Below are 26,041 nucleotides of genomic sequence, written 5' to 3'. Positions count from 1 at the left end.
TTTCAAGCGAAAATGATGAACTATGCAGAGTTAGCCAAGTTGACCTGCAGGATTCGGGATCAGGGCGATCAGAGATTCCAGGAAAGTTGGAGTAAATTCACTGTGTATCTAAAGGATAATTGTAAAATCTTAAAAACATTGGCAGGGCTGAAATAACTTCTACAATGGAAATACAGATAAGAGGTTTAATACTAAAATACGCAATCCAAGAGAATAAGCGATACCTGTTGAAGAGAAGGAGGGAATTCGCAAGCTCGGCAGAGCTAAAAGTATATATGTTATTTGATGTATTGTAAAAGACTGTGTTTGGGACGCGGGTGGCGCTGTGGGTTAAACCACAGAGCCTAGGGCTTGCTGATCAGAAGGTCGGCGGTTCGAAGCCCCACGACGGGGTGAGCTCCCATCACTCGGTCCCTGCTCCTGCCAACCTAGCAGTTCGAAAGCACGTCAAAGTGCAAGTAGATAACTAGCTACCACTCCAGCGGGAAGGTAAACGGCGTTTCCGTGTGCTGCTCTGGTTTGCCAGAAGCGGCTTAGTCCTGCTGGCCACATGACCCGGAAGCTGTACGCTGGCTCCCTCGGTCAGTTAAGCGAGATGAATGCCACAACCCCAGAGTCGGCCATGACTGGACCTAATGGTCAGGGGTCCCTTTACCTTTACCTTATAAGACTGTGTTAAGAAAATAATAAAAATTTATGGGGGGGGGAGAAAATAAAGGCAGGCTTCCCCAATTCGCAGTTTACAGAACGAAAAGTCGGCTATCCCTCAGAATTCACACTTCTCCGAATTTTGCAAGGCGGTTCTCTGGCCAAGTTGGGCGTGGGGGGGGAGGGATATTCTAGAAGAAAGCGTGCGTATAAAAATGCATATGTCAGACGCTGAAAAGCTCGTTATCCCTGGGTCAAGAAGATCGTTGCTGAATTAACTGAACCGAAAAGTTTCAACTGGATATTTGGGAGGGGTGCAAAAAAAAAGAAGCATAAATTAGCAGCAAATAAATAAATAAAATAACATGCAAAAATGTTGCATGCATTACATTGGAGGGCATTGCTTTGCAAAAAAAAAAATGTATAGAATAAGGGGAATTTTGCACTATAATGCTGGTGAATTTTCACAAGGACCTTTCTAAAATAAGCAAGTACAGTGGTGCCTCGCAAGACGAAATTAATTCGTTCCGCGAGTTTTTTCGTAGAGCGAATTTTTTTGATTTGCGAAGCACCACGGCGGTGATGTGTGGGGAGAAGCAGGGCAGCTGCCGCAGCCGGTCCTTGGACTCACCCGCGCCTTGTGGACACCGCGAAACGCGGCTGCTGGAGGGCGGCGGGCCTCAGGAGCGCGACTCCGGCTGCAACACTGGCTGCTGGCGGCAACGGCTCCTGAGGGGAGCGCGCGAGGGGGGTGGGCAGCGGCGCGAGGCAGCCGGAAGATCGGCCGGAAGGTGGGAGGGAGCCGGAGGAGCAGGGAAGCGAGCGTGCGACCGTCGCCATGGCAGGAGAGGCAGGGCTGTTTCGTCTAGCGAAGCAAGCCCTTAGAAAAATCCGTCTTGCGAAGCACCTCAGAAAACGAAAAACCCTTTCGTCTAGCGGGTTTTTTGTCTTCCGAGGCATTCGTCTTGCGGGGTACCACTGTAAGTAAACAACAAGCTAGTGTGGTATTGTGCAAAACTGAGCTTCAGGCTTGAAAAAATGAGGAACTGAAATTTATATATTTTCCTGGTCCTGTTGAGGAAAGGGTTTGTACTGAAGGTTACTACAGAGAATTTGTGCGGAGCCAATTCATTCCGGCGCTCGCCCTCAGCTGCCAAGTCCAACACCTGATTGAGCAGTGAGAAGTGTCCACGGGGTCCCCTGTCGCTTAGAGCTGGTACAAAAATTCACAGAAGAAAAGTTCCCTGACCCTGCGATAAGCAGGAAGGGGCTCAAGCTGACCAATTCCCTCCCCAACCCCAATTTCCTGTTTTTGTTTTTTAACTAACACTCAGCTTTTTGCAGCTACTGATGGACGGGGCGTGGGTGGGTTTCCCCCTTACATTCTTTTTTAAAAAAATTGTTCGTCTGAAAATCTTGTGCTTCCCCCAACCGTTCTGTGAGTCCCATTTTAGCCACAATCTCGTCACCAAATCTGCTGTGAGAGAAATAGTTCCCGTTGAAATAATGAAGTGATTCTCATTCTCATTTCATCGCAATTGGCGCTGTTTCCATTCCTCTGCAGTTCAGTTTCCACCAAATACATTACATCATTTGTCTTGCTGTCTGCTATTTAACATAATTTCAGCAACTATTCGCTTATTATTCGTTTCAACAGAAAGTGGCCGCCAAAATCATCTAGCCCCGTCATTTTGTTGTTTATTTTCTGTTTTTCAAAATAATTTAAAATGTTTACAGTGGTACCTCGGGTTAAGTACTTAATTCGTTCCAGAGGTCCGTTCTTAACCTGAAACTGTTCTTAACCTGAAGCACCACTTTAGCTAATGGGGCCTCCAGCTGCTGCTGCGCCGCCAAAGCACGATTTCTGTTCTCATCCTGAAGCAAAGGTCTTAACCCGAGGTACTATTTCTGGGTTGGTGGAGTCTGTAACCTGAAGCGTATGTAACCCAAGGTACCACTGTATTTAAAAAGGAAAATTGAAGGTGGAGGAGGGCCCATCTTAAGAGCAGAGGGATGGCACTTTAAATTATTATTATTATTATTATTATTATTATTATTATTATTATTATTTACTTATACCCCACCCATTTGGCTGGGTTTCCCCAGCCACTCTGGGTGGCTTCCAACAGGAGATTAAAAATACATTAAAACATCAGTCATTAAAAAACTTCCCTAAACAGGGCTGCCTTCAGATGTCTTCAAAAAGTCAGGTAGTTGTTTATTAATTTGACATTTGATGGGAGGGTGTTCCACAGGGTGGGTGCCACCACCGAGAAGGCCCTCTGCCTGGTTCCCTGTAACCTCACTTCTCGCAGGGAGGAAACCGCCAGAAGGCCCTCGGCGCTGGATCTCAGTGTCCGGGCAGAACGATGGGGGTGGAGACGCTCCTTCAGGTATACTAGGCTGTTTAGGGCTTTCAAGGTCAGCACCAACACTTTGACTTGTGCCCGGAAATGTACTGGGGGCCAATGTAGGTTATATGATTCTGGGTTCCTAGCGCAGCAATGCGGCCTGTGTGTCCCAGAAAGCTCTCCGCGGCAGCTGTGTTTTGAGGACACAACGAGGCACACACGTCTTCGCCTGCGAGGTCTCGAGCTGATCCCCACAGAAGGCAACGGGCTGCCCCGCCTCAACGTGATATTGGAGTCGTTTGTCACCCTCCGTGGGGGCTGCCGCCATCTCTCTGCAGCACACGCAACATTCCCTCCCCATAATTGCCAGGCACAGAAGCCCCATTATTCAGAAACTCCCCACTTAATACCTGGCCCTGGAGCGGGGTGGGAAAATTTAAAACGCGAGAAGTGAAATAAAAAGAGCAGGCTTGTCTCCAAACGAAAGGTCACGGGGCCTGGGGGTTCGGAGCTGGAGGATGGATTATCCTAAAAGGGCATGGGAAACCAGAGAGGGGGTCTTCTCCACCCATTCTCCTCTCCTCCGTGCTTGCATATACAGTGGTGCCTCACAAGACGAAAAGAATCCGTTCCGTGAGTCTCTTAGTCTAGCGGTTTTTTTCATCTTGCGAAGCAAGCCCATTAGCGGATTAGCGCTATTAGCGGTTTAGCGGCTATTGGCGGCTATTAAAGGCTTAAGGGATTAGCTGCTAAAAGGCTATTAGCAGCTTAGTGCCTTAGAAAAAGGGGGTGGGGAGTGAAAAAAAATTGCAAGAATCGCAAGACATTTTCGTCTTGCGAAGCAAGCCCATAGGAAATTCGTCCTGTGAAGCACCTCCAAAACGGAAAACCCTTTCGTCTAGCGGGGCACCACTGTAATCTCACACTTGGGAGAGGCTGTGGGGATAATTTGCCTTTTTTTGTGGGGGGGGGTGTCATGCATGTCCAGCTGAGATGAAAACTTGCCAGGGCAGTGCCCGCTCCCAGCTTCCCATCAGACCCAATATTTCTTATTCATCTCCAGCTTCCCCAAACATGAAACCAATAAAACAGCCTTTCTCAACCCCAGATGCTTTTGGCCTACAACTCCCATCATCCCTGACCACTGGTCCTTGAGCTAGGAATCATGGGAGTTGTAGGCCATCTGGTGACCCAAGGTTGAGAAAGGCTGGACCAGAGGAGCCATAGAATTGTGGAGCTGGAAGAGACCCGAGAGTTTGTCACTCCCAACTTTACTCCCAACTGCCTAGAGGTGGTTGGAGGACGGGTGGCAGCTAACAGATTGAGGTTGGATCCTGACAAGACAGAAGTACTGTTCTTGGGGGACGGGGGGCAGGTGTGGAGGACTCCCTGGTCCTGAATGGGGCAACTCTGCCCCTGAAGGACCAGGTGCACAGCCTGGGAATCATTTTGGACTCACAGCTGTCCATGGAGGTGGAGGTCAATTCTGTGTCCAGGGCAGCTGTCTACCAGCTCCATCTGTATGCAGGATGAGACCCTACCTGCCTGCAGACTGTCTTGCCAGAGTGGTGCATGCTCTAGTTATCTCCCGCTTGGACTATTGCAATGCGCTCTACGTGGGGCTCCCTTTGAAGGTGACCCAGAAACTACAACTAATCCAGAATGCGGCAGCTAGACTGGGGACTGGGAGCGGCTGCCAAGACCACATAACATCCGAGCACAATTCAAAGTGTTGGTGCTGACCTTGAAAGCCCTAAATGGCCTCAGCTCAGTAGCGTCTCCACTCCCATCATCCATCCTGGACACTGAGGTCCAGCTCCAAGGGCCTTCTGGCGGTTCCCTCACTGTGAGAAGTGAGATTATAGGGAACCAGGGAGAGGGCCTTCTCAGTGGTGGTGCCTGCCCTGTGGAACATCCTCCCATCAAAGATGCTTTTAATTCTCTTGGGAGCCACCCAGAGTGGCTGGGGAAACCCAGCCAGATGGGTGGGGTATAAATAATAAATTGTTGTTGTTAGTCAGTGATTCTAGGATTCCTGGTTTTTTATGTCCTCGTGGTTCTCTAGCAATTTCTGTGTGTTTTTACTGACCACCACTCCCCAAAAAAACCTGTCTTCCTTTCTGCCCTTCAGAAACTGCCTGGGGAGCCGTGATCCATACTGTGGCTGGACGCCAGAAGGTTCCTGTATTTTCCTGGAACAGAGCACAAGGTAATATCTGGTAGCAAATGCCCCTCTTTGATGATGATGATGATGATGATGCAGTGGCGTAGCGTGGGGGTGCAGGGGGGGCCGGCTGCACCGAGCGCAACATCTGGGGGGGGCGCTCGCACTCGCAGCTCTCTGCCCCTACCTGGCTCACTCACTCTCTCTCACTGCAGTGCTGGCTGTGCAAATCCGATCCGAGCCGCCGGGTTGCCGCCCACTGTGGAGGGGAGGGTGCCAGGCGTGCGGTGCGGAGAGAGAGCGAGGGACTATCTGGGGGAGGGACAGTGCAGCGGGGGGGGGGCGCAAATTACTTGCCTTGCCCTGGGTTAGGGGGTGCAAATTACTTGCCTTGCCCCGGGTGCTGACAACCCACGCTACGCCACTGTGATGATGGGGGGCGCGCGGATGACGATGAGGATTACGCTTCTCCTTCTACAGAACCTTCTACACCTGCCCCACAGAGGCTGTAAAAGTATGGGTGCATGTCAAAAGGGAGCGTGTCTGTGGGTGGAGGGTTTGCTTTTGGGTGGGCTGCATGTCCCCTGCTCTGGGGCAAGGCTCAGCCAGGGTGTAGGACTGCATGAGGTTCAGGGGGGGCTGCCCCACAGCACACAGGCTGTTCTCTGGGACCTGCTTTGCTCTGAAGTTGCTCCAGGATTCTCCCACTCTGACCAGAGCAGAGGAAGCTTGGGCCGTCCAGGATCTTGGTAAGAGGAGTCGTCAGATTTACCGTATTTTTTGCTCTATACGACTCACTTTTTCCCTCCTAAAAAGCAAGGGGAAATGTGTCTGCGTCTTTCACTGCGCAGCGATCCCTCATCCTGTTCTGGCTTCTGAGATTCAGAATATTTTTTTTCTTGTTTCCCTCCTCCAAAAACGAAGTGCGTCTTGTGGTCTGGTGCGTCTTATAGAGCGAAAAATACGGTAAACATGTTTAAGAATGTTTAGGGGTACCGCCATACCTCATGTTACGTTTGCTTCAGGTTGCACGTTTTCAGGTTGCGTACCGCGGTGACCCGAAAGTACCGGAAAGGGTAGTTTGAAAGCACGTCAAAGTGCAAGTAGATAAATAGGTACCACTCCGGCGGGGAGGTAAACGGCGTTTCCGTGCGCTGCTCTGGTTCACCAGAAGCGGCTCAGTCCTGCTGGCCACATGACCCGGAAGCTGTACGCCGGCTCCCTTGGCCAGTAAAGCGAGATGAGCGCCGCAACCCCAGAGTCGGCCACGACTGGACCTAATGGTCAGGGGTCCCTTTACCCTTTACTTTTACAAAGATTCACCAAATGTTTAGGGGGTGTACCCCTGCGTACCCCCCAGAAAAATCAATGATGAAATGTATAAATGTATAAATTAAAGTATAAATTAAAATTTAAAAAACAACATAACAACAGAAGTTGAACCCTTCAGAGGTCCTGCATGGAACAGACTCACTTAATAGAAACCGCCCTTTCTCTTTATCTAACTCTGTTATTCCTCTCTCCACCCTTCATCCGGCTGCAGAGTAGCGTTCGAGCAGGACATTCTCGGAGGCAAGACCTCTCACCTTGGCGACTGTGAAGGTGTGTGCCTGTCCACCTTTCCTGGCTCTGGGGTCGAGGGCGGCTGGGCAAGCCTGCTGTTCGAATCCTGCCACGAACTCACCACGGCCGCACAAACCCCCACACCACACACTGAAAGTGCATGGCTTCCCCAAAAAACAATGCTGGGAACTGTTAGGGTGCTGGCGTTGTAGGCCTGCAGGGGTTAAACGACGGGATTCTTGGAAGCGCTTTGAATCCATGGGGCAGATGTGACCTAGACAGCCCTGGCCTCTGTTTGCCCAGATGAGGCCATTAGGGGCCATATGTTTTAAGCAGAATGTATGGGCGGTGTGGGGAGGGCCAATACTGCTGGTGGGGGGCACATTGTGCTCCTTTTGGGGGTGCGGGGGGCGCTGTGGCCTAAACCCCTTAGCCTCTTGGGCTTGCCGGTCAGAAGGTCGGAAGTTCGAATCTCCGCGACAGAGTGAGCTCCCGTTGCTCTGTCCCAGCTCCTGCCAACCTAGCAGCTCGAAAGCACACCAGCGCAAGTAGATCAATAAGCATAGCTGTGGCGGGAAGGTAAATGCTCTAGTTTCTGTCACGGTGTCCCATTGCGCCAGAATCGGTTTAGTCCTGCTGGCCACATGACCCGGAAAGCTGTCAGTGGACAAACGCCGGCTCCCTCGGCCCGAAAGCGAGATCAACGCCGCAACCCCAGAGTCGCCCTTGACTGGACTTAACCGTCCAGGGCTCCTTTACCTTAACTTTTACCTAGTTTGTCCACCAATGGTTCTCCCCACACACACCGTCCCCACCGCCCCTGCACTCATCTCTCACCTGTGGCTCTTAGTAGCTGTCAGCATGTGACAGTAGCCACACCCTCACGTTCGAGAACTAAGCTGTTCAAAAACCAAGGTACGACTGTACACAGATCTCCACGGGAAGGGCGGTTGCCCACTCTAACCCCTCCTTCCGCAGCAAGACAGGAAGTTCCTCCATTCGCTGCCTCCCTTGTTCTCTAATATGTTCAGACCTCCGAGTCTGGGGAGAGAGGGGTCCCCCATACTCTCGATTGACGTCTCTCCAAGCTGTCCCCTCCCTCCTGGTTCTCCTGTCATTATCTCGTAGCTGGATAACTCCTCCCCTGTTCAGGGGACGCAGGTAGCACTGTGGGTAAAAGCCTCAGCGCCTAGGGCTTGCCAATCAAAAGGTCGGCGGTTCGAATCCCTGTGTGCTCCCGTTGTTCGGTCCCAGTGCCTGCCAACCTAGCAGTTTGAAAGCACTCCCGGGTGCAAGTAGATAAATAGGGACCGCTTACTAGCGGGAAGGTAAACGGTGTTTCCGTGTGCGGCTCTGGCTCGCCAGAGCAGCGATGTCACGCTGGCCACGTGACCCGGAAGTGTCTCCGGACAGCGCTGGCCCCCGGCCTCTTGAGTGAGATGGGCGCACAACCCTAGAGTCTGTCAAGACTGGCCCGTACGGGCAGGGGTACCTTTACTTACCTTTAATCTGTTCAGCTTCTGTGTCTGCCTCTCTGCTTCTGAAAACACTGGAGGCCGGGGGGGGGAGCAAATATTCCCCCTCCTCTTCTGAGATAAGCTGATCTGACTGCATCCCCCAATCTTCAGATCCAGACCATTCCCTCACACCGCCCCCCTATTATGTCATTCCAACCCTGCAACTCTATGATAACAGATCCGGGACACCCTCACTCACGGTCAACCCACCAGCTAACGCTGTCCCTCCCTCCGCTCTTCCTCTGTGCTGTGAAACCCCGCCCCTTTTCGAAGGAGGGAGGCCGCCGAGCCAAGCCACGCCCCCTGGGCCGGTCCGCCTATTTGACGGAGGAGGCAGTCCGCTCCACGCCGCTGTATTTCAGGAGGTGGCTGAAGTCCATCAGGGTGTGCTGGGCCCCCAACGTGGGTCCCCGCGCCGCCCGGGCGTAGGCCGCCTGCCCTTCCCCGCTGTTGAAAGTGTGGGTGCGCTTGAGCTGCGCACTCGCCCTGCTGGCCGCATTGTTACTGTTCGAGTTCTCGGGGTTCCACGGGGCGGGGTGCCCCGTCTCCCTCCCTAACGCTGTCCCTCCCTCCCTCCCGCAGGCTTGTTGACGGAGAGCTTTGTGGACGAACCGGACGGCCTGGTCTCGGTGAACCTGCTGGTGATCTCCTCCGTGGCGGCCTTCGTCATCGGCGCCGTGATCTCGGGCTTCAGCGTGTGCTGGTTCATTGGGCACCGCGACCGCAAGGAGCTGGCCCGGCGCAAGGACAAGGAGAACATCCTGTCTCACAGCGAGTCGGTGGTGAGCGTCAGCCGGCTGGGCGAGCGCCGCTCCCGGGGCGGCCCCGGCGGGCAGCCCGAGAACCTGCTAGCCCCGCTGATGCAGAATGGGTGGCCCAAGGGGCTGGTGAAGGTCAGCCAGCACGACCTGGATTCCGGAGTGCTGCCCACCCCGGAGCAGACCCCCCTGCAGCAGAAGCGCTGCCCCAAGCCCTGCACCTGGGAGTACAGCCACAATCTCATCAATGCCTCCTTGCGCAGCGGAGACCCGCCCTCCTCGGTTATCCTCCTCCACGCCGGCCACACTGCTTTGCCCTCGCACCACCTCGGCTCGGGCCGCGTGATTCCCATCTCCTGCCACTCCATGCTGATGGACCAAGAGCTGGAGAACGAGGCCGGCGACCTCTCACTGGACATGCGGTACTTGCCGGTCAGTGCCGGAGAGGGGGCACGGGTGGCCCAGCAGCAACAGCAACAACAACACCAGCACCAAGCGCCGCCCACGCACCGGCCGAGCGGGACTCGGAGCTCCTACGGCGGAGAGCTGCCCATCACGCCGCACGGCAGCCCCGAGCGGCGGCGGGTGGTATCGGCCCCCGGCGGGGAGACGGGGGACCCCGCCCCATGGAACCCCGAGAAGCTGAACTCGAATAGTAACAATGCGGCCAGCAGGGCGAGCGCGCAACTCAAGCGCACCCACACTTTCAACAGCGGGGAAGGGCAGGCGGCCTACGCCCGGGCGGTGCGGGGACCCACGTTGGGGGCCCAGCACACCCTGACGGACTTCAGCCACCTCCTGAAATACAGCGGCGTGGAGCGGACTGCCTCCTCCGTCAAATAGGGGGACCGGCCCAGGGGGCGTGGCTTGGCTCGGCGGCCTCCCTCCTTCAAAAAGGGGCGGGGTTTCACAGCACGGAGGAAGAGCGGATCAGGAAAAGGACAACGCGAGACCCTGGGTCCCACCTGAGGAGGGGGGAGGAGAAGGACCTGTGCTCACCCCCCAACCTCCCAGGCGTACGGATTATTGGGGAGAGGGGGGGCACTCGGGAGATGCTGCTTGAGGCAACAAACAAACAAAAGCAGGGAGGGAGACCTCTTCTGTGTGTGCGTGCGTGTGCGTGATTTGGGGTTTATTTCATCCGGGTGCTTCCTCATTGGACTCTTCCTCCCGCGACGCTCCGCCTCCTTTCCGAGAGGCGGGGCGTGGGGCGGCCTTGGGTGCGGCTCCACCCCTTCCTCGCAAAGGTGCCGCGGGAATAAGGGGGGGCAGGATTTTGAACGATGGAAATAAATAATAAACAACAGCGGTCGCCAGGGAGATTTCAAAGGTCAGGGACGGGTGGGGTGGGGAATCTCCCTATCCGTTGCCCCCCAGTTTCTTCCCGGGTGGTTGAAGGTGGTGCCAGGCTATGGAAGGCGTTTTAAAAAGCAAAACGGGGGGCTGGTATTCCTTCCTTCGTTTCTATCTGATTTCCTCTACCTGTTTGGTGAGGTTCTGGTGCGTTACTTACACGCTTTCACATGCGCAAAACACGAATCCTTGCTTGTGCCAGGCAGGAATGGTTTGGGAGCGGCTGTTCATCTACCCTGGCATGGCAAGGATTGCCTTTTTCCTTTTCCTCTCGGATCGAGAAATATCTGAGAAGGAGAGGACCGTAAAGACTTTCTACATGCACCGGGAAAGCAAATCCCAGCATTGCTGGGGGGGGGGGGGTCAACAAGATGGTGCCTTGGGGTCCCTTCCACTGCAATTCTAACGGTGCTAGCGGCAGTGCAACTTCAGGGTGTCAGACCTGCCCCCTCTTTTTCATGGTTCTCGGCGCTGCGGGGTTTCGGGCCATTTTGACGCCTGCTCAAGTTAAGCCCTGGCTTAAAGAATCCTGCGGGTTGTGATTGGGGGACGGGGGGGCGAAGATGGCTGGGAATGAATCTGTGCGGAGGGCCTCAGTTCAAGAGTCAGGACAATGTTCACAGGGTCCATAACTGGTTTGATTTGTAGTGTCAGCGCTAATCCCTCACCGTTCTAAGTCTGGCCTGCCTCAGCATAGATCATGGCATTTAACGCCATGTCGGTCGGCAAGGTTTATCTCGCCTGGGCACCCGGTATACTCCAGCAGAGATCCCTCCATTGGCCAGATCCCACGATTCCCAGCGTTTGCATCTGTGCAGATGCGATTTCCGGCATCTGTGTCTGCGCAGATGCGATTTCCGGCACCGCGGAAGCAAGTCCCTGTGCCGTGCTGTGCCAGTTTAGCGCAGCCCGCGGGGACTCGCTGAGCGGGCGGCTCAGTTTGGGGGCAGCTCGTGGGCCAGTTAAACAACCCCCGTGGGCCGCTTTTGGCCCATGGGCCTTGGGTTGCTGACCCCTGTCTTAAAGAAAAGGCTGTGTCATGAGGAACATCCACAAAAACTCTTCTGTGATTTGAAAATGGATCGGAGTCTGAAGAGGGTGGTTTAACTCTGCCCTTCTCTAGAGTGTGTGGATCGCACCTACAGCCCACCTATATGCGAAGCCCCCCCCCCCAGATAATCAATTGCAGATGAACCAAGTCCGACGAGGCGATCTCCGCTGTGTTTACACAATCTAGGGTAGCATTTTCCCCAAAAATAAGCGCTCACCATTCTCCTGTCAGTCCCTCAACGTGGGCGCAGCTGTTGTCGGGACAGAAGGATATTCGGGAAAGGGGCTCGTCCAGAGGTGCAACAGGCAACATTCCTTTTGAGGGCACGCAACTCTGCTAAGCCTTTTTAGCATCGGGAGCCACGGAATAATCCAACGCAGGCGTGTGTGTATCGAGATAGGTGCGCACAAGTCGTGTGAAAGCTGTTTGGAAGGAGGTGGGGGCTTGTGCGGAGACAGAGAGGGCGGCCGCCTCACGGGTTGGGTGGTTTTTAAGCCACAAGATGTGTTAGTTAATTTGTTTATTTCTTGGGATATGCCTGGCAGCAATTGGGGAAATCCCCGGTCTAGGGTCCAAGGGGTCAGCAAACGTTTTCAGCAGGGGGCCAGTCCACTGTCCCTCAGATCTTGTGGGGGGCCGGACTATATTTTGAAAAGAAAAAGAAAAGAAAAAATTCCTATGCCCCACAAATAACCCAGAGAGGCATTTTAAATAAAAGCACACATTCTACTCATGTCAAAACACCAGGCAGGTGCCACAAATAACCCAGAGATGCATTTTAAATAAAAGGACACATTCTACTCATGTAAAAACACGCTGATTCTCAGATCATCCGCGAGCCGGATTTAGAAGGCGATTGGGCCAGATCCGGCCGCCAGGCCTTAGTTTGCCAACCCATGGGACTCCAAAGAAATGGCTAAGCAGAGCTGTCATCTTGACTGCAAAATTTAGGCTGTTGGGTTGCAACTCTGGGGTAGGGATGTCAGCTGAGCATCCTTTTCGTTTCCCATTCCTCCCCCCACTCTTAAAAAACCCCAGACGCAGACATGCCAGAGATCCTAAAGAGGGAACTCTCTGTTTGCAATTGATGCCCTGATTTGGCAAAGACAGAACCCGTTTTCCATCCTTGGATTGGCAACAGCATGCCTGCCCGCCTGCCGAGCCAGTGTGGTCCCAACTGGGAGACGGACCCCCCCAGGAAAACCCAGCCAGCCTTTTCCCCTTCGAGCAAACGCAGAACGTGTCTGAGATTCGAACCCAGGACCAGCCAGCCGAACAGGTTTGCTCATTGTCGTATTTCAAGCTCTTACGCTGAAATGACTTGACTGCATCTGTGGACTTCCAATGGTATTATTAACATACAAATATAGCGTTCTTTTTTCCCCTGGTCCAAAGCTTGGTTTGTTGCCACTCTTGAAACGTATTTTGTTTTTTATCTGGCTGATAGCTCAACGTTTTCTCCCAATGAACTATGGCAACTGGCTGGAGCGTCTGTGTGTCCAGAGACCTCCGGATGCTTGAGGTTGTGGACAAGCAAAAAGGGGAATAGCTTGCTTTCTGCGACCCGGCAGGGCTCCTTTCAAATTCGCCATCCACTGCTACCATTCCACACACAGGCAAAGCAGCTGCACAATTTATTTTTTCCCTGGGACAGCTTTAGAAGGTTGACCACTCCACCACAAACAGGAATCCTTAGGCAGATGCTCCAACAAAGGACACCAACGATGTCTACCCTGGACCCCAGGCCGCCATTTTGCTATCAACAATGTTGTTGTTGTTTAGTCGTGTCCGACTCTTCGTGACCCCCTGGACCAGAGCACGCCAGGCACTTCTGTCCTCCACTGCCTCCCGCAGTTTGATCAAACTCATGTTGATAGCTTTGAGAACACTGTCCCACCATCTCGTCCTCTGTCTTCCCCTTCTCCTTGTGCCCTCCATCTTTCCCAACATCAGGGTCTTTTCCAGGGAGTCTTCTCTTCTCATGAGGTGGCCAAAGTCTTGGAGCCTCAGCTTCAGGATCTGTCCTTCCAGTGAGCACTCAGGGCTGATTTCCTTCAGAATGGAGAGGTATGATCTTCTTGCAGTCCGTGGGACTCTCAAGAGTCTCCTCCAGCACCAGAATTCAAAAGCATCCATTCTTCGGCGATCAGCCTTCTTGATGGTCCAGCTCTCACTTCCATACATCAAGAAGGCTATCAACAATAGACCACTACATAAGCAGCATGACCTCTCCATTTTCAGGCTGGCAGCCATTTCCCCCACCCAGAAATGGAGTTTCCAAGCTTTGTTGCATGGCAGCGGGAGGAAGGCAGGGAGTGCTATAAAAACACGGACACTTCCGAATTTTCGTGGTGACGGCGTTTCGTTTCCCTCCCTCACAACAGCCTGAAAGTTCAGCCATCTTCTGGGGCATCGTTGCATATCCTCCAACAAGGCAAAATTCAGGACACTCGTCTTCTCGCTTGTTATCATGAGAATGGCGGCCTTTTGGGGATGACATGATCTTGCGTGATTTCGCACCATGATCCGTCCCCAGCCCCCCCAAAGCATTTTTTCAGGCGCAGGGCCTCAAAACATTTATTTGGGGGCAACATGCGAGATCACAGCTCCAGAAAACACCCCCTTTTAGGAGATCACGGCACTAAAAAATGGTCACAAGAAAAAACAGGATGTCTCGTTTTTTCCGGGACACTTGCAGGATATGTTGGGGGCGGGGGGAATCATGGCCATATGAACTCACTGGTACCCCCAAGCTTGACACCCCATGTCTCCCCCAAACCTTAGGTAAAGGTAAAGGTACCCCTGCCCGTATGGGCCAGTCTTGACAGACTCTAGGGTTGTGCGCCCATCTCACTCAAAGAGGCCAAGGGCCAGCGCTGTCCGAAGACACTTCCGGGTCACGTGGCCAGCGTGACATCGCTGGTCTGGCGAGCCAGAGCCGCACACGGAAACGCCATTTACCTTCCCGCTAGTAAGCGGTCCCTATTTATCTACTTGCACCCAGGGGTGCTTTCGAACTGCTAGGTTGGCAGGCGCTGGGACCGAACAGCGGGAGCGCACCCCGCCGCGGAGATTCGAACCGCCGACCTTTCGATCGGCAAGCCCTAGGCACTGAGGCTTTCACCCACAGCTCCACCCGCGTCCCCCAAACCTTACAGGGGGCACAATAGTAGGAGGGGGGGTCTCAAAGAACAAAGCTTTGACAAGAGAGCTTCTCATTCCTTTAACTCCTCTTCCCCAGTTCACACACACTTCCAGTCTTCCCTTCCCCGTTTTCTCCCCCCAACGCAAGTCAGGGTGTGACCGCTTGTGGCCTCCCCCCACAACAAAACTGGGAACTGTAGTTTAGAATTCGCAGCACCCTTAACAAGCTACAGGTACCAGGAACCTTTGGGGAAAGCAGTGTGATTGAAACACATGGTGCAAATGGGATGTAAATGAGCAGCTTAGTTTCTTACTCAGCGTAGACCCGCTGGAATTTATGGGCCTCCGTTACCCCTTCGTTTCAGTGGGTCGGCTCTGAATATGACTAACAACGGATGCGACCCCCAAGTTGGGGGCGGCGAGGAGGCTCCATTCCAATGTTAGTTTCCTTCCTTCCTTCGCTCTCACGCCATTTTCAGAGTCGCCTCCCTCCCTTCTGCTGCAAGCAAGGGCTCTTTTAGCTGATTAGCAGGTAGAAGTTCAACAGGGAAAGCTGCCCCTTGTGGATTTCTGCCACACCCCACATTTGCTGCAAACCCCCCCCAGTTCAGTGCCTTTGCAAGTAGCTAAAGGAAATGTGGGGAGGAAAAAAGTATTGGAGAGGAGGAGTTGTGAGCATCATTGTAGATTTCCTTGGTCTGCCGTTTTCAAGTCGCATTTCAGTACTTGCAGGCGGAAATCCAACAGGTGCGGTTTTTGGCTCGCGGGAGGACAAGCAACACCTTGGTGGGCTTGTCTGTCGTTTGCAGACACCTGCAGAGGGAGAAAACCATCTGCCTGAAACAGCCCTCAAAATTTCTGAAGGAAAAAAGGCAAGGGTTTGTTCCTAATCTCACAGAAGGAACTCAAGGCAGAGAGTTAGCACAAAGTCGTTCCCACCGGGGGGGGGTTCCTCCTGGTCTTGGCCCCCGCTCCCGTGTGCGATACAGGGAATAACAATTCCGGCCTACCCTACCTTACAAGGTTGTTGTAACGGAGGCATCAGTGGCAGGAAGCACTTTGACTTTTCAAAACAGAGAAGTGACTTTGTTATTGAGTCTTTTGGGTTGACAAGGCACGCTTGGGTGAACTGGCTTCGAACCGGTTCCACTCCTGGGAACTGCGAAATTCTGTAGGAGTCGGTGCAGCACTGAAATCTCCATAATTGGGGGGGGGGGGGGCGAGGCAATTTGTCCGGTTGGAAAGCAGCTTAAAATCCGTACCAGAATCCTGATATTGCAGGGCCGGCCACCGAGTTGAGCCCATTCTGAAATCTCTGCGATGGGAGTTTTGGGCCAAACATTTTGAATTTGCTTATTGCGACCTCCACATTCGGAGGCAGCGCATTTTCGAAGCAGGGGAGACTGGCCTACGGGGCGGGGGGGGGCAAATCCTTGGCCTGTCCACTCCTTGCCCCCAGCCCTAATTGGCCCTGCATATCAGCTGCCAACCTTCCCTTGAGACCCAGTGTTTCTCCTTGCAGAACTCAGAAGGATGGGGGCAAACGCAGAGTTGAGTCTTCTGCACTGGCCCTTAGCGCTGGCTCCCCGTACGGCAGGTCTTCCCAATGTGGTGTAGTGGTTAAGAGCGGTAGTCTCGTAATCTGGTGAAGCGGGTTCGCGTCTCCGCTCCTCCACATGCAGCTGCTGGGTGACCTTGGGCCAGTCACACTTCTCTGAAGTCTCTCAGCCCCACTCACCTCACAGAGTGTTTGTTGTGGGGGAGGAAGGGAGAGGAGAATGTTAGCCGCTTTGAGACTCCTTAAAGGGAGTGAAAGGCGGGATATCAAATCCAAACTCTTCTTCTTCTTCTTCCCAGCGCCAGTCCCATGGGGCACCGAACACCCCTGCCCTGGGGGCAGAACCCACAGCCAGGATGTGTGGATTGTGTGCCCCTTGTGGGTCTCGCAGACGCACTGCGGGAAATGTTCTGTCTAGCCAGACAACTTCGGTCCGATCCTGCCCTGGGGGTGCAGGGAGAATCTCGTGCTCCCTCTTTTATTACGTCGAGGTTTGGGGTGCATTCCTGATTCCATGTTATTCCTGCTCCGAAGGTTGGGGGGCTGTAGATTTGGAGAGGCTGTCGGGGTCGCAGAAGGGGTCTGCCGCTAGGTTTGGAAAGCAGAGATGGGTGGGGGGACTCCGCGGTGTTAGGGGAACTGCAGAACGCTTGGTTCCCACCCACTCCATGGGGCAAAGACGCCCCCCCCAGAGAAAGAAAGAGAAGCACACTGTAAATAGGGCGTGGGTAGCATGTGCGTAACAAGGGGGCTAGTCTGACGCAAGTTCTCTCGTGACCTTTGCCCCCCACCCCGGTGATTTTTCATCTTTTAAATATGTGCAGCTCTTGCATGCAACAACAGTACAAACTCCTCTGTATCACTCTGGAGTAACAAAGATGCTCTCCCTTCCAATAAACCTTTGTTTACAACGGCTCTCGGCTCTCTGTCTGTCCTTTTCCCTTTTCTGAAAGGCTGTGCGTTGAATGTGTTCGGGGGAATCCAGGTGCGAGGCTGCTCAGTCACCCAGCTGGTCTGGCAGGTCCCTGCGGAATAAAGGAAGGAGTCCAGCCAACCAGAGCAAATAGCTGTAGACCAAAGTTTATTGCGCAATAGGTTCAAAGAGCAAATTTTGTTTTGTTTTTTTAAAATAATATTTATTACCGTATTTTTTGCTCTATAAGACTCACTTTTTCCCTCCTAAAAAGTAAGGGGAAATGTGTGGGCGTCTTATGGAGCGAATGCAGGCTGCGCAGCTATCCCAGAAGCCAAAACAGCAAGAGGGATTGCTGCTTTCACTGCGCAGCGATCCCTCTTGCTGTTCTGGCTTCTGAGATTCAGAATATATTTTTTTTCTTGTTTTCCTCCTCCAAAAACTAGGTGCGTCTTGTGGTCTGGTGCGTCTTATAGAGCGAAAAATACGGTAATTAAAATCAAAATTGATGGCAACCATAAACTAAAGTTTTGTAAAGATTGCCCTGACCAAAGGCCTGTTGGAACAGCTTTGTCTTGCAGGCCCTGCGGAAAGATGTCAAGTCCTGCAGGGCCCTGGTCTCTTGTGACAGAGCGTTCCACCAGATTGGAGCCGCAGCCGAAAAAGCCCTGGCTCTGGTTGAGGCCAGCCTAACCTCTCTGTGTCCTGGGATATTCGGTATGTTTTTATTTGAAGACCTAAGTTTCTCTGTGGGGCATACCAGGAGAGGCGGTCCCGTAGGTACGAGGGTCCTAGGCCGTATAGGGCTTTGAAGGTTAAAACCAGCACCTCAAACCTGATCCTGTACTCCACCGGGAGCCAGTGCAGCTGGTATAGTACCGGATGAATGTGATCTCGCAGCGAAGACCCCGTAAGGAGTCTCGCTGTGGCATTCTGCACCCGCTGGAGTTTCAGGGTCAGTCTCAAAGGCTGTGTGTTGAATGTGTTAGGGGAAAATCCAGGTGCGAGGCTGCTCAGTCACCCAGCTGGTCGGGCAGAGCCCGCGGGTCCCTGCGGAATAAAGGAAGGAGTCCAGCCAACCGGAGCAAATAGCTGTAGACCAAAGTTTATTGCGCAATAGGTTCAAAGAGCAAATTTTGTTTTGTTTTTTTAAAATAATATTTATTAGATGTTTTATAGTTACAGAAAGAAAAAAGGTAAAAAAAAACACAGTACACAAATTCAACAAACAATACATGAGAAATAAAAAAAGAAACAATACAGCAAAACAACAAGAAAAAACAAAAACATTTAAAAGCACATCCAAATTTCATATCTTTATCTTTCATTTGCTTATTTCCTCGACTTCCTCGCACCTCCCTTTTTTGTATTCTAATTCAAATTAACTGGTTCAGCAAATCCTTTCCCTCTTTCTCAGTTTTTTGATTTATAATTTATCTTAACACAGTCTTGCTTTCAATTTTCCACTTTACCCATTAACAATCAATTTTTGCATAATCCTTAATAACATTTCTGCTAAAACCATATAACTTCATTCCAGTATTCTTCTAACATTCATTAATTTTGCAATATTTCTGTAAATATAATTTAAATTTTTTCCAATCTTCTTCCATCGACTCCTCTCCCTGGTCTCGGATTCTGCCAGTCATTTCCGCCATTTCCATGTAGTCCATCAGCTTCATCTACCACTCTTCCCGGGTGGGTAGATCTTGTGTCTTCCAATACTTTGCGATGAATATTCTTGCTGCTGTTGTGGCATACATAAAAAAAATTCTGTCCTTCTTTGGCACCAATTGGCTGACCATGCCCAGGAGAAAGGCCTTTGGTTTCTTCAGGAAGGTATATTTAAAGACCTTTTTAATTTCATTATATATCATCTCCCAGAAAAGCAAATTTTGAACCCCGGGGATGGGGTGACAAAGACTTTTAAAACTTTCCCACCATATCCCAGAATACAGTTCGTACAGCATCATTGCTACATCACTGACATGTCACGAAAGGGGAGGGGTTAACCTTGGCAAACATGTCCAGACAAGTCCTTGGTACAAGATTTGCATAAGCAGACATGGCAGGGCAAGACTCAGGTATAAGATTAGCATAGACGAATATGTCTTAAGAACCCACCACCCAAAAGTACAATAGAAGTTCCTTTGCATGTCTGGAGCCTGAGGCGAGTCAGGTGATGAGATTTGGCTTCCTTTGGCTAACAATGAGCCCAGCAATTGTCACCTCTGGGAACTTCCTGGAGTCCTTTTTCAAGGGGAAAATAGCTTTGGAATGGAGGAAACTGGGAAAGGAGATGATTTTATAATATTTTTAAAGCTAGGTAACTTCCCTGAGCTGTCAAGTTGAAAGGATACATTCAGGCATAATATTTGTAATATTTAACTTTAAGGATGTGCCCCCCGCCCCCCCGGTAATTTCCGTAACGTTTGAATGAACTTTATTACAGTCACAGACCAGGATAAAAAACAATCATATAAATAAAATAGCAGTTAGGGTTGTTTGTTTTTTTTAACCGATAAATGTTGGAGCAAATAAGGACAAAGAAACAAGCATAGGATAAAACATCTGAATAAAATACAAGATTAAACACGGATAATGGATGGATCAAAACGGATCATTAAAACAGATAAGAACTAAAAACAAATAAAAACAACTGTAAGAGCGTAAGAACTAGAAGACTCGCAGTTAAAACAACTATAAGAGGCTGCAAAGTAGAAGCCTCTGAAATAGAGGACACTCGCAGCATTAGAAACTGGTGTGCAAATATGGTTTAAACACACAATTAAAACAATGCACAGCAATAAATTTAGACACAATGTGCAACAATAAATTACCATATTTTTTGCTCTATAAGACTCACTTTTTCCCTCCTAAAAAGTAAGGGGAAATGTGTGTGCGTCTTATGGCGTGAATGCAGGCTGCGCAGCTATCCCAGAAGCCAGAACAGCAAGAGGGATCGCTGCTTTCACTGCACAGCGATCCCTCTTGTTGTTCTGGCTTCTGAGATGCAGAATATTTTTTTTCTTGCTTTCCTCCTCCAAAAACTAGGTGTGTCTTGTGGTCTGGTGCGTCTTATAGAGCGAAAAATACGGTATGCGTTTTGCGGAGAGGGAACACGCCGCTCAGAGCTCGGGCGAAAACGTCAGGAAATGCAACGCCGAAGGCATTTGCAACTCTGGCTGGGAAGAGCTGAGCATCGCCTGCCACGTAAGGCTGGAAGCAACAGAGATGGCGGGGGCGGGGAATCAAATTCAGTTGGCATTTAATTTGCACTTTCTGGAACAAGGGGCGAGGGGGAGCGCAAGGCCTTCCTTTGAAATTCACACTTCTCCAAATTTTGCAACGCGGTTCCCCGAGCAAGCAACGTGTGCAAAATTCTAAATAAGGGCAAAGAAGGACACTGACAAACTGGAACGTGTCCAGAGGAGGGCAACCAAAATGGTCAAAGGCCTGGAAACGATGCCTTATGAGGAACGGCGAAGGGAGCTGGGCATGTTTAGCCTGGAGAAGAGGAGGTTAAGGGGTGATATGATAGCCATGTTCAAATATATAAAAGGATGTCACATAGAGGAGGGAGAAAGGTTGTTTTCTGCTGCTCCAGAGAAGCGGACACGGAGCAATGGATCCAAACTACAAGAAAGAAGATTCCACCTCAACATTAGGAAGAACTTCCTGACAGTAAGAGCTGTTTGACAGTGGAATTTGCTGCCAAGGAGTGTGGTGGAGTCTCCTTCTTTGGAGGTCTTTAAGCAGAGGCTTGACAACCATATGTCAGGAGTGCTCTGATGGTGTTTCCTGCTTGGCAGTGGGTTGGACTCGATGGCCCTTGTGGTCTCTTCCAACTCTATGATTCTATGATTCACTCCTTGCCCCAGGGGCTTAAAGCAGGACGATGCTGCTATAAATGTATGCTGCGGATGTAAGTGTGGTAACAGGTTAAGCGTTGCCTGCAATTATTATGGGTTGGAGCTAAGGCTTCAGCCTGTGGCTTGTGGCTACCTCCAGCTGGGTGTCACCTACTCGAGAGCAAGGCCTACAAAGTGGTGCAGGAATTTATGTATAGGTTGGGGGCATTGCCCCTCCAGCAGATAACATGCACATGCAGCCCACTACCAAAATCAGCACAATCACTTTTGTGACTTTTGTGATTTGTCCCCACAAAACACTTCATCACAGTTTCTTCCTAACACTTCAAAGGGCCTTTGCTGGACAATACCAAATGTAAGAATTCACTGATAAATGTATCTCTGTACTGGCTCACTGGGAAAACTTCAGAAATTCATATAGACATGTGAGCTCAGCTACTCAGCAGCCCCTCTGCCTGAGTGATAATCCCTGGCATCCTGATACCTGAATGCCAGACAGGTAGCCATTCCAGAAATAACAAACCCAGATGAAGACAAAAGGGTGTGATGAACTTGGCTGGGAAACAGGGAAATGTAAATATCTCTTTTGTTACACTTGATGGGTGTTTGGTGGAGGGCAAGGGGAACCATGGGGCAGGGTCCTGGATGCTCAGATTACGGCCACCAGACCTCCCCTTTCATGATGTAACCGTGATGTATTAGTGGTGTAGTTGGGGGGGGGATTAAAGGTAAAGGTAAAGGGACCCCTGACCATTAGGTCCAGTCATGGCCAACTCTCGGGTTGCGGCACTCATCTTGTTTTATTGGCCGAGGGAGCCGGCGTACAGCTTCCGGGTCATGTGGCCAGCATGACTAAGCCGCTTCTGGCAAACCAGAGCAGCGCACGGAAACGCCGTTTACCTTCCCGCCGGAGCGGTACCTATTTATCTACTTGCACTTTGACATGCTTTCGAACTGCTAGGTTGGCAGGAGCAGGGACTGAGCAACGGAAGCTCACCCTGTTGCAGGGATTCGAACCGCCGACCTTCTGATCGGCAAGTCCTAGGCTCTGTGGTTTAACCCACAGCGCCACCCGTGTCGCATGGGGATTAGGAGCTAATAAAAGCTTGGGTTCTCTTTTGTTTGGGGCTTCCACCCTGTTCCACCTGGTGGCAGGTGGGAGTCCTGTCGCGACAGTCTTCAATAAAGACCAAGCCTACTGGCTGCTGTTTTGCTCTGGTATTCCTGGCTGGTGCCCTTGCTTTTTGCCCAAGGGAGCCCTCGGATTTCTCCGTTAACAGAAGCAACATAGCCTTCCTGAGATTCAGTAGGAACTGAGCAGTAGGCATTGCTTGCAACGGTCTTCGTGTGGGTCTCTGGGAGGAAACAGATTGCCGCCATAATTTTTGGAGAGCTGTCTGACAGCTAGTGCGGGAAGAGACGGGGTGGCCCAGACTCTGGCTGCCGCGGAAGCGAGGCCTGGTGTTGGATCTCACCTCCGCCTCGCCTTGGCAGAGCTCTGCTGTGCGCGTGGTGCCAATAAAGCTGATTGAATCTAATGGGGAGGAAATTGACCGTGTCAGTGCCAAGCTGCCCTCGCCTCGTTCTTTTCTGTGTCGCAGCCGGCCTCTGGCAGGTGGGTGGGCCGCTCGGGAACCAGTTTCCCTGGGCAAGGAGGATGCAAAACCCGGAGCCAGGCTAGGCGCCTCTTCCTGAAAAGAGGGGAGCGTCTCTGCCAGAACACACCGCCCTTTTTTGTTGTTGTTTTCCCAGGGAGTTGACTCAGAGTCACCCATGGAACAGAGTTTGGGGATTTTCTTTTTTCTTTTTTAAATAATATTTATTCCAGTTTTCACAAATACAAAAAAAAAAGTTGAAAAAGACAAAATACAATAGAGTAAGGAGAAAAAACAAAAATAAAAAATTTTAAAATACATAAAAACACCACCCCTCCACCCCACCAACAAAAAAGAAAACAAAAAACAAAAACATTTTTTAAAAAAAACACTTCCATTTTTCAGAGTTCTATCTTTCAATAACTTATTTCCTTGACCTCCTCCCACCTCCCTTTTTGTATTCAAATTATTAATTAAGTCAGCAAATTCTTTCCATCTTTCACTGCTTACTCACTTATTTATCTTAATCCATTTAAGCCTTATTCTCCCATCAACATCTAGAAAATTATCCAAACTCCAATCTAATAAACAGAGAAAAGAGAAAAACCTTAAATCTTATACCCTTAAATCCTACTATCTCAAATCCTTATCATATTTCCACTAAAGTCAAATAAATTTATTCCACCATCTCCTAACAATCCTTAGTCGTACAATATTATACTACATGATGTTTTTGAAAATTCCCAATTTTCCCCCACCATCTCTTCCCCCTGGTTTCGGATTCTATCAGTCTTTTCCAGAGTTTGGGGATTTTCATGCCGGACTTTTTTGAGTTGGGCGATGGTCTCCGCCTACAGATTTGTACACAGAATCTGGCGACCGTCCAGATGTTCTTCTGACCTTTGCCTAACAGCAAAAGGTCAATTTTTTGCTTTTCCGGGAGGTCTGCGAGCCTCACCAGCAGCGGATCAATGGTCTCATTCCGTGCCTCTTCCTAAAAGGGACATCTAAAGAACAAGTGCCCTGGGCTTCCTATCTCTTCCAATGGACAGGTGCAAAGTCTCTGAGCATAGGGGACTTTTCTAAAGGCTCCTTCCAGGACGGTCGAGGGCAGAGCCGAGCTTCTGGCGAGTGTAAAAGCCCTTCTTGCCTTTTTGGATACGAGAAAGAAGAGATATGTTGCCAGTGCGGCTATATATCTCTTGATTTCTCCAATTTTGTAGTCAGGGCACCTTGAGCAGTCCTGTTGTCTCTCGGTGTCTATGATTCTTTGCCTGACCGTGGCTTTTGCCTGGCCCAAGCCCAGGCTTAGAAGGGCTTGAGGGGCAAAACCCAGTTTCTGGAGGGTGTTCAGAACTGCAGTCTGCCAGCCTGACTGGAATTGGTCGCAGAGGATCAGTGGGGCTATTCCTCAGGGGAGCAGATTCAATGTCAGCCATTTGTAAAGTAAAGGTAAAGGTACCCCTGCCCGTACGGGCCAGTTGTGTCCGACTCTAGGGTTGTGCGCTCATCTCACTTAAGAGGCCGGGGGCCAGCACTGTCCGGAGACACTTCCGGGTCACGTGGCCAGCGTGACGAAGCTGCTCTGGCGAGCCAGCACCAGCGCAGCACACGGAAACGCCGTTTACCTTCCTGCTATAAAGCGGTACCTGTTTATCTACTTGCACTTAGGGGTGCTTTCGAACTGCTAGGTGGGCAGGAGCTGGGACCGAAAGACGGGAGCTCACCCTGCCGCAGGGATTCGAACCGCCGACCATGCGATCGGCAAGTCCTAGGCACTGAGGTTATACCCACAGTGCCATCCGCGTCCCAGCCATTTGTAGATTGATGTTAAGCAAATGCTAGCCTCCACTCTCATCTTCCTGAAAAGAGGGGAGGGTCTCTGGCATAACACATCGCCCTGTTCCTCCAAATTCGGACCAGGCTCTCAATGAGAGAAATGGCAGGCATTTGCAGGAAGACAAGGGGCTCTGAGATTTTGCTCACTTGACGCTTTCCCTGTACATCAGCAGTGGTGGTGGTAATAATAATAATAATAATAATAATAATAATAATAATAATTTATACCCTGCCCATCTGGCTGGGTTTCCCTAGCCGCTCTGGGTGGCTTCCACAAAGACCAAAAATACACTAAGATGTCACACATTTAAAAACTTCCCTGAACAGGGCTGTCTTCTGAATGTCAGGTAGTTGTTTATCTCTGACATCTGATGGGAGGGCGTTCCACAGGGCGGGTGCCACTACCGAGAAGGCCCTCTGCCTGGTTCCCTGTAGCTTTGCTTCTTGCAATGAGGGAACCGCCAGAAGGCCCTTGGCGCTGGACCTCAGCATCCGGGCAGAACGATGGGGGTGGAGACGCTCCTTCAAGTATACTGGACTGAGGCCGTTGAGGGCTTTCAAGGTCAGCACCAACACTTTGAATTGTGCTCGGAAACGTACTGGGAGCCAATGCAGGTCTTTCAGGACTGGTGTTATATGGTCTCGGCGGCCGTTCCCAGTCCCCAGTCTAGTTGCCGCATTCTGGATTAGTTGCAGTTTCTGGGTCACATTCCAAGGTAGCCCCATGTAGAGCCACTCTGAGCAGCTTCCAACAAAATATTAAAATACAGTCATACCTTGGGATGAATACACTTCAGGTTAAGCATTTCCAGGTTGCGCTCCACGGAAGTAAGTCTAGGGCTTACCAAAGTTGTGGCTGCAGTTTGATGTGCAGAAAGGAGAAGGTGATGTTTTCCCCCTCCCTATGCGCTGCTCTGGTTCGCCAGAAGCGGCTTAGTCCTGCTGGCCACATGACCCGGAAGCTGTACGCCGGCTCCCTCGGCCAATAAAGCGAGATGAGCGCCGCAACCCCGGAGTCGGCCACGACTGGACCTAATGGTCAGGGGTCCCTTATGCTGTAAAAACTAGCTCCTGCACACAAGACTGCAGATAATAGGTGCAAGAAAAGACCAGGCTGGCTTCGCCCTTGCCCCCCAAAAGGTGGCAACCCCCCTATAATACACTGGTTCTTATTCCTCTGCAGTCACCTTTTGTAAGAATAAAACAAAATAAAATAAAAAGCAAGAATGTCAGCTTAACCCAGGGGCGTTCAGCTCTTCTCCTTCCTCGCTGCCTCTCGAAATTGCCAATTAGTTCGGCTGCTGCAAAGTCTGTAGGAAGATCTGTGACTCGGCTTCGGAGGAGATTAACCTGAAGAGATAAATTTAAATAATTACAATAGTTGGTTTTTTTATAGGAGAGCAGAATAAATAGAGCAGGCGTGAGTTACACGTAAGCCGGAGGGGAGAACCGTTTTGTGTTCCAAAAACACAAAAGAACCACCAGCTGAAAATATCTTGTGGGGTTTTGTTTTTATTTTTATCCCCCCCAGCTGTCAATTAGCAACTCGCAGAACAATGTGAGAGGGAGATAAATGGGGGACTAGGGAGAGTCCTTGTCTCCTTCCGTCAGAGGGCTGGGAGGGAAGGGCATTGCTTAAAAACGGGCCGGTGGGATGGATTGGAGCAGGCCTTCGCAGATGCTCTTGCAAACTACCGTATTTTTTGCTCTATAAG

The 26,041-nt window shown here is 51.0% G+C and overlaps 1 protein-coding gene and 1 long non-coding RNA gene across 2 annotated transcripts in view; one reads left to right on the top strand and one right to left on the bottom strand.

Annotated features, from left to right (window-relative positions):
- Positions 1-17,022, top strand: part of SEMA6B (semaphorin 6B) — a 173,210-nt gene extending 156,188 nt beyond the window's left edge. The window contains exons 15-19 of the mRNA XM_083421459.1: positions 5,131-5,208; positions 6,707-6,765; positions 8,826-14,189; positions 14,564-16,162; positions 16,413-17,022. Coding sequence (XP_083277585.1) covers positions 5,131-5,208; positions 6,707-6,765; positions 8,826-9,844 — 1,156 coding nt within the window. The 3' untranslated portion in view covers positions 9,845-14,189; positions 14,564-16,162; positions 16,413-17,022. The remainder of the gene's footprint in view (positions 1-5,130; positions 5,209-6,706; positions 6,766-8,825; positions 14,190-14,563; positions 16,163-16,412) is intronic.
- LOC310668647 overlaps positions 1-19,424 on the bottom strand; it is a 273,140-nt gene extending 253,716 nt beyond the window's left edge. The window contains exon 1 of the long non-coding RNA XR_014506750.1: positions 18,939-19,424. This is a non-coding gene — a long non-coding RNA (uncharacterized lncRNA). The remainder of the gene's footprint in view (positions 1-18,938) is intronic.
- Positions 19,425-26,041: the final 6,617 nt, after the last annotated feature.

Source organism: Podarcis tiliguerta (genome assembly GCF_965153285.1).
Source record: "Podarcis tiliguerta genome assembly, chromosome: 18".
In the NCBI taxonomy this organism is placed as follows: Eukaryota; Metazoa; Chordata; class Lepidosauria; order Squamata; family Lacertidae; genus Podarcis; species Podarcis tiliguerta.
Note: the sequence above shows the minus strand (reverse complement) of the source record. Positions and strands in the feature narration are given on the sequence as shown.